General features: G+C 47.5%; 1 protein-coding gene across 1 annotated transcript; it reads right to left on the bottom strand.

The window, feature by feature from the left end:
• Positions 1-4,298: 4,298 nt before the first annotated feature.
• Positions 4,299-8,247, bottom strand: LOC119276311 (calcium-dependent protein kinase 1-like). The gene is made up of 8 exons (XM_037557348.1): positions 7,491-8,247; positions 6,729-6,872; positions 6,494-6,646; positions 6,067-6,182; positions 5,809-5,976; positions 5,344-5,471; positions 5,159-5,258; positions 4,299-4,639 (listed from the first exon to the last, which is right to left on the bottom strand). Exons 1-8 carry the CDS (start codon positions 8,149-8,151, stop codon positions 4,553-4,555), a joined length of 1,557 nt encoding a protein of 518 aa, XP_037413245.1. The 5' UTR covers positions 8,152-8,247; the 3' UTR covers positions 4,299-4,552.
• Between the last annotated feature and the right edge of the window lie 352 nt (positions 8,248-8,599).

Below are 8,599 nucleotides of genomic sequence, written 5' to 3'. Positions count from 1 at the left end.
GGGGGTGTCAGAGTCATACGTTTCGGGTGTCTGGACTCCCGCAAAGCTCCACACTCTTGTCTCCAAATTTACGGAAGAAATCGCATCTAGACCGTCCTGCGAACAAATACAGGTCGGTGTTGGATGACTTTCATGACCTGAACAGCGTGGTCCAGACGGTTGCGGGAGGTTTGCTGTCCCGCTTAGAGATATCCTAAGGTTCTGTTTTCTGAGTGCAAGGTCTCTCGAGTTGTTTGACAATTGTTGGCGTAGTCGCGTCCTTTGTTTTCTGCTTCCTTTTAGACGCATTTATTCTGATCTTTCACTCGACGCTAGCTAGCAGTAGCAGCTTCTTGATTGAAAGTGTCCCTTGATTTGTTTCTTCTGCCAGCCACGCTCGCTTTCACACAAGAGAAGTTGAGTACTCGCGCCCTCCCCACGGAAGAAAAGACGCATGACTTGTTCTTTTTTCCCAATACAGAAAAGATGCGTGACTTGGCTGAGAGCAGAATAGTACCATCACTCCTTCGGATGACCGCACGTCCGCCACCGGCCTAAGTGATGTCACACACCCACAACAAAAGAAAGACACGAGACTAGAGCAGCAGCATCCCATCTTTGCATGACCGAACCAGTGGCTGCCGACCTACTGGCGCTGTGTAACACTTGCGCAAAGGAAACGACGTTGCTTGCTGTTTCTGGTCACAATCTACTATGTCGGCATGCCAAGTAACTCATTCGATGTGTGGAGAACAAACACTACCTGACAGAAGTGCTCTCTCTGCTACTTCCTCCGTTCCTAAATATTTGTCTTTCTAGAGATTTCAACAAGTTACTACATACGGAGCAAAATGAGTGAATCTACACTCTAAAATATGTCTATATACATCTGTATGTAGTAGTCCATTTAAAATCCTCGAACCTCTCCGTCATGTTGGCCGCCGTCCCTCCTCGTTCTCTTTCTCCTCCTCCTACTTCTTTCCCCATAATCCCCTTCTAACCTTCTCCGGTAGCTATTTGTTCAGTCGGTTGGATCACCCGCATCCTCCTCATTGTCGATGCTGACGGTCTTGATGGAATTGGTAGTGGATAGTTGCCACTTGGGTTGCCCATTCAATTTGAACCAACAATACATGAGGACGAAGCTCTTCTTCTCCATCTTGAAAAACAAGGTGCATGCACGGGATGGCTAGCAAAAAAAGACATTATCAACAAGGTGTGTATCCTACCAAATGAACAACACATAGAGCATGTACAGCCAACAAATTGCATATCCAGCCAAATGATCAAGATCATATCCGGACAAATGACCAACACATAGAAGAAGTTACTTGCTTGGCGATTTGCGCACCCCTTGGCCACTAACCGATAAGTTGTTTTAAATGGCCCAATACTTGCTCATAGACTCTTGAATGGTGTACCATCGATGGTTGAGTGACTGTGTCCCACAATCTCAGATGACTTCTTTGTGGTAGGGCATAAAATTCTTGTACTCATGGAACCAAGAATGAATATTGGACCAAAATATTGCGTCCTTTTGCTCCGTAACTTGAATCGGATTGATGCTAGTGGTCAACCACGCATCGCACAACAATTCGTCATCCCGCATGTGGAAACTTTCTCCTCTACCCCTCTTTGAATCGGCCAGCCAATCCTCCGGATCAAGGCCCTCCGGCTGCTTGGTGTACGAGTCTGGTTGCCGGATGTATGTGCCTGGCTGTTGGGCGTACTGTTGGGCGTACACCTCCAGCTCCAAGTCACCCACTTGTCAGTCCTCGAAGCAGCCTCCACCCTCGTCTCCATTATGCATCATCTCCATCAACTCCCTATCTGCATCATCATATGTCGGCTAGCCCGGCTGAGACATACAGGCAAATAGAGAGCAGGCACCGAGTTGATCCACGCCCGGTGTCCGTGGCCGGACAAGCTGAGGCGGTGCCGAATTGGCCAAATGGAGTTGCGTTGTATTGACGTCGATGCAATATGGCACGTGCCCAATGGCGGAGGCCGGGAACTGCTACTGACGACCGAGCTACTTGGCAGCGTAGAAGTAGGGTGGCTGATATTGCTCCGACTAGGGCGACGTGTGCATGGACAGTGGCGGCGCACCACGTCCCCGCCTCCGCCCGGCCCCTATCCCCGTCCGTTGTCCCCGCCACCCTTCTTTCTATCGGTCACTGCCTCCTCTTGATCATTTGCCTCTTTTTGAGGCGGCAGGCTTGTCGTGTCGCTGAGTTGACCTTGCGGGCGGCCGCCTTCTCCGGATCCTCCATGTTTGCCGGCCCCGGCAGGTCTTTGTACAGGTACATGCGGCGATGAGCAGTGAAAAACACGGGAATTGGGATGGAGGGTTGTGGTGATCGGAGAGGAAAGGCTGGCAAATGCACGGGTTTTGGATGGGGCAGGGTGTCGAAGACCTATGTGGCGGAGGTTCGGAGTCCCGCAAGCCCCGTGGTTTGCAAGAGAACGGGCGCGTCGGCATGTCCGCGTTGGATGGCAAAGTGCATCCGGACAGCTCAGTCCATACGTGTGTGGGCGTTTTAAGGGTCCATGTTGAAGATGTCCTTAACAGTCCCATATTTTATTGACTTACCAAATAAAATTTTGTTTCATTTTGGTAAACTAATAAATGTTTTTACCCGAAAAAACTAATAAATGTTTGCCAAATAAAATCCTAGAATTAATTTGGGCTGATAAATTACACGCAAGATTTTATTTTATTTGGGCAGGTAAATCATAAGTAGGATTTTATTTGATTTTTGATAAAGAGTATATATTAATATCACGAAGATAGCAATTACACCTAGCCTCTGCAACAACGCAATGCGCTAATGACATGACGGATGCACACAGCCAAAAAAGAAGGAGAAGAAACTAAAAAAGAAAGTCCCTCTACAGTGTTCTAGGCCTTGCAGTAGCACAACCACCACCAAGACAACACCTGATTTCCAGGTTCTCCAAAAACGACGCCTCCAAGAAGAAAACAGTGCACCAACGCCATCGTCGCCCAATCGTAGATCTTGAATTTTCACCCTAGAGATAATCCCCGCTCGCAAAACAATGCATTCAACAAGACCATTGCTAGGCACAACCAATTAAGGTTAGACCTTGGATTTTCACCCTGAAAAGCAAGACTTTGAACTTCACATGTGTTGTCGCCCCCACTTACATACCGCTGCTACGAATCCCGAAACTCCAAGGAAGTTCCTCAACGTCGTAGGCTCCAATCACCATTACTAGTCCTCTAATCCCGGCTTCCATGACATTCTCCGCCTCTGACTTCACCATGGAGCTAAACATATCCCCTGATGGCAACAGATAGCAGAGCTTCGCACCACTCGCTCCTTAACGGAGAACCAATCGGCACGACCGAATCCCACCCGATCTAGCAATCTCCAGTCATAACACACCCATGGGAGTTTGCCGGCGGAACCTTCCAGAACCCGTCACTCCGGCCAGATCAGGATCGACATGCGTCAGGCAGATCTTTGTCTTGGCGCAAGAGGAACCCTAGGATTGCCGCCTTTATTTGAGCACACCAGCAGCCCCCTACACCATCGATGGGAGCAGCATCGGAGAAGGCAGCCAAAGCGCACGGCCACAAATAGTCCATGGCAGGAGGCGACCCAGATCGAACCCTTAGGCCCTGTTCCGACGCACCATCGCGGCGCCGGAGATTGGTGCCGACGCTGCGCACCACCCGCCGCGAAGACGCCGCTCCGGCTTCACTGCTTCAGGCCACGGCTACAGGCCACGCTGCCCTTGAACCGTTGCCACCACTCCACAACCGCCCATGGAGCCGCCGCCACGGTGCACTCCCCTCCCCTTAGTCTTTAGACGAGAAGGGCACGACCACCACCGCCGGCATCGGTGGCGGCGCCGGCCAGTGGCACGCCGATGAAGGGGGCTGAAGGGGACGAGGGAGGATACTTCGGAGTCGCCCAGGAGGCGGCTAGGTTTCGGGTCGCCGCTACGGATCTAGGGCCTTCCCTTCCCTCCCTTGGCAAAGAAGGTGAGGGTCGCGGGAGAGGGGTGGAGCGGCAGCGGTGGAGGGAGAGGAGGCCGCCGGAGTTGGGGCTGGGGCTGCGGCTGGGTCGGGGCAGAGGCTCCGTGAGATGCGATCTCAGGATTTTATTTGATATAAACACTTATCTACACAACCACATTAATAACAACATGTAAATCTTGGGCTAACGTGCTAAAATATGCAACGCATGAGCAGTTATTCTATGAAGTTCAAAATCAAAATTTGCTACTTGTAGGTGGCGCATCTGCGTCGATCACCATTTCATAGCGGACATTCAGAACCATATTTGAGCTATGTTTGTCCAGAATAATATAGCGCTGCTTAACATAATCATTAAAAAACTGTTACACAACGCCTGTTTCCATATAAATGATCAGGAGTACGCATATGATCATAATACCCTCGGAGCAGCAATGGAACCGATCATGTGATCAAGGAAATACACGCCAAATCTAAAGATGAGGGACAATAACATCAAAGCGGCACATCCCTCAAAATTATTCTTAGACGATAATGGGGCCAGGAAGATGTTACGGTAGAAGATAATTAGAACATGCGCCGCCGATTTGGAACAATCTCCGGGCTGTTGTTTCTCATCATGGCAACGAACTCCTGGTAGTTGATTCTTCCATCCTGAACAATTAATGAGAAGGAAATTATTAGCACCGTGATGAACTGGGCCAGGCAGCCATTTGTTAACTCAAGTTGTAGCTCCAAAAATGTAAAATAGGGTCAGTAATGATTGTCATTCTCCATGGTGAAGCAGAAGTAGTGATGATTGCACACATTCTTATTTATATTTATCTACATGAATTTAGTTCAATGCATTTATATACTCCCTCCGTTCCTAAATATAAGTCTTTGTAGAGATTCTACTATGGACTACATACGAAGCAAAATGAGTGAATCTACACTCTAAAATGCATCTATATACATCCGTATGTGGTTCATAGTGGAATCTCTACAAAGACTTATATTTTGGAACGGAGGGAGTACATCACTAATATAGATAGATCAGTAAATCCTAGCAAAAGCGATGACAGCATCATGAAAGAAGTCTGACATGTGCACATGGCACACACATCAAAATTTTCATCCCTGAACAAGTGGATTTTATGTGCAATGATATTGATGTTTGTAACATAGACTTACATGATCTGTATCAACTTCAGCGATAATATCTTTAATTGTTTTATCATCCCCCATGTCATACTTCTTCAGAGCTTCTTCCAGCTCATCTACTGTTATGTATCTGCACACAAAGATTTCAGCAATGAGTAAAACAATGCAAACAGTCACAACTCAAAATTTTGACATTCAAGTTTAAGTTCAATTACCCGCTGTGGTCCTTATCAAAATATTCAAATGCTTTAAGTATGTGGTCTTCCTTCTCCAATCTATTCATGTGCATTGTCGCTGATACGAACTCAGAATAATCAATGGTCCCATTTCCATCAACATCAGCCTGTTTTGTAATAAAGGGAAAAAGAATAAGGACAGAAAATGGCTTATGCTAGAACTACGGAAACTTGGAAACAGTTGCAAAGCACTTTTAAATGCTACCGTCAAACTCTTCCCATCAAATGTGCACACAATGATATTTTGTGGTCTACGTTGATACATCATCGTCAAGAAAGCTATGTGAAGTTGCAAGTGGCCTATTTTCTTTTTCTTTTATAAAGGTAGTTGCTTCCAAACTTCCGAACTGGATAGGTCATTTGGGTTAAACTTAGGGAATTCATATGGTATGGGAAAATGTAGCATGTAAAAAAAATGTATATGCCTGTGGAGTACAAACATACCGCCTCCATTAACTGTGTAATTTCTGATTCAGAAATTTTGGTGCCAAGTTTTGGTAAACCAGATCTTAGCTCTTCAAGAGTAATAGTCCCACTGTTATCAGTGTCCAGGGATCTGAACATTTCTTTCAAGCCTGTAATCTCTTCCTCAGACAAGTTCTCTGCAACGATCTGGTTATAATGGAGGAAAATAGTAGACTTAGTTGCTAATGAAACTCAATTGTCAGCAGGGAAGGTAAACATTATGAAGTCTTCAATAACCTTCAATGCAACTTTCTTAAGCTTGTTCATCGCCCGGAACTGCTTCATTCTACTGATAACAGTAATGTCAAGTGGCTTATCTGGAGCCTCTCCATCTTCCCTAATCCATGGGTGATCTGAATGTGTAAAGTACTAGATAAGAAACTATATTGCACATAAATGAATATTTAGTTCCTAAAAATATATGACAGGTCTTCAACAACGAGAATAAACTCAGTAATCTACTTCTGAATTACCATAGAAGTATAACATTATTAGCAGTGCTTTTGTATAAAAAAAATACAGATGGAACACACTGGGACGAATGGCTGATGTTGATTTGATACTAACCTACTAGGCGAGTGCACATCCCTTCACAAATAAGAATGCCATGCTATGAAATGTGTGTGCAGTCACATGATAACAGAAAGAGCAGTTGAATAATTACTCAAAATTTCTGCAGCAGTCAAGCGCTCTTTGGGGTCTTGCCGCAACATCTTCTTCACCAAATCTTTTGCACCATTAGATATTGAAGGCCAGGGGTCAGATGAGAAATCTATGTGACCAAGCAAGACAGCCTCAAATATGCCATCCTCATTGTCTGGAAAATAGAACAGACATGCGTATTAGCAGATAAATAAAAAGCAAAAAATCTAACTGAGATGAGAATTGGCACACATCACCTGCCCAAAAAGGAGGAACACCAGACAGAAGGATGTACAGAATAATCCCCGCACTCCATATGTCAGCTTCTGCTCCATAGTGCCGCTTCAGTACCTCAGGAGCAACATAATACGCACTTCCAACGAGATCCTTAAACTGCTCCCCTGTAAGATGCATAGTAAGCCTTAGCTCACTTTAAACATGCCGTGAATACAAAGAAAATTAAGAGCACTTTCTACTTTCTAGTGATAAACAGCACGGCAACAACAAGAATCTTCGGTGCGGCCAACAGTTTGCATGTGAAGCAACTGGTTTCGTCGGATAATTTTAGGTGTCTTTCTGATACACGTGCAGGCATGTTTTGCAGGTATATATGCCATCCTTTTTCCCCTCAACTATCAATCATAGAAACAACACTGTGCTCAAACTGTAAATGATGCAAATCTACAATGCCATTTCATTATCACCTTGTGCACCAAGCCAGAACTGTCCCCAAAGTACTAAGAGTTAGATGATCGATCACTAGATCCCCATACCAACAACAGCCCATAACAAGAATCAAAGCTATAATATCTATCTACAAGATCTAAGTATGACATAAGCATAAGCCAATTGCTGTCTCGTATCTAGCTCTAATTTTAGCACTTTCCCAACTTCAAACCTGTCGATCCACGGAAATCGGTTCAAAGTCAAACCAAAATCCACATCAAGTCAAACACGGGAAGAATCTCTCACAATTCAATCCATACATCCCGACTGAGGTAGTCAAATGAAGCGCTCACCGTGTTTGAAGAAGACGGAGAGACCGAAGTCAGTGGCCTTGAGCGGCGAGTCCTCCTTGTTGTTGAGAAACAAAAAGTTTTCGGGCTTGAGATCCCGGTGGAAAACCCCCATGGAGTGGCAGCTGTGCACGACGGAGACCATCTCGCGGCAGAGCAGGGCGGCGGCTCGCTCGGAGTAGTGCCCCCGCGCGATGATGCGGTCGAATAGCTCCCCGCCCTCACATAGCTCCATGATGAGGTTGACCGAGTGGCGGTCCTCGTAGGCGCCGCGGAGCTCGACGATGTTGCGGTGACCCGTGAGGTGGTGCATGATCTGCACCTCCCGCTGCACATCCTCGATGTCATCGCGGTGGACGAGCTTCCGCGTGGCGATGGACTTGCAGGCGAAGCGCTGGCCCGTAGCCTTGTGCGTGACGAGGTAGGTGACCCCGAACTGCCCCCGGCCGAGCTCGCGGCCGAAGGTGTAGGTCGCGCGCACGTCCTCCATCGGGCGTCCCAGAACGCGGCCCATGGCCACCTGTCCCGCTTCCGGCGTCGGGGCCGGGGCCGGCGCCGTCTGGGGCTTCGGCGGCGGCTGGGGTTTGGGCTGGGCCGTCGGCGGAGGGGCCGTGGCCGGCTGGTCCGCGGCGGCGCGGCGGTGGCGCGAGGTGCGGTTGCCCATTGTGTGTGAATGGGTTTGACGAGGGGAGATCGAGGCGATAGGGGGCCGGGTTTTGAAGCAGCAGCAGCTCTAGCGTGGGAGTTTTGGGGGAGAGACGACCGCGTGATCTGCGCTGCGGTGTTGGGGTGGGGGATCGATCGGGTGGGTGCGGAAGGGAAGCGAGTTGCCGGGCTGTGGCGGGGAGGGAGGTTGTCCGTCCGTGAGCCCGTGAAAGAAATCACTGTGTGTGTTTCTTTCTTGTTCATTCCTCTTCAAAAGTTTAGCATATGATCTGACCCTCCCAATCATTAAGGTGTATATGATGACGAAGTTATTTGGGTAGTTTTGCGAGTGTTTTTTTACATGAAAGTACTCTTTATTGAAAGGTGACCACCATAGTATCTTTATCGAAAAAAACTTTCGCTCCGCTTTATATATAAAGCAACGACCACCCACAACTCAGGTACAA

The sequence above is a fragment of the Triticum dicoccoides genome, chromosome 3B (genome assembly GCF_002162155.2).
Source record: "Triticum dicoccoides isolate Atlit2015 ecotype Zavitan chromosome 3B, WEW_v2.0, whole genome shotgun sequence".
NCBI classification, from domain to species: domain Eukaryota; kingdom Viridiplantae; phylum Streptophyta; class Magnoliopsida; order Poales; family Poaceae; genus Triticum; species Triticum dicoccoides.
Note: the sequence above shows the minus strand (reverse complement) of the source record. Positions and strands in the feature narration are given on the sequence as shown.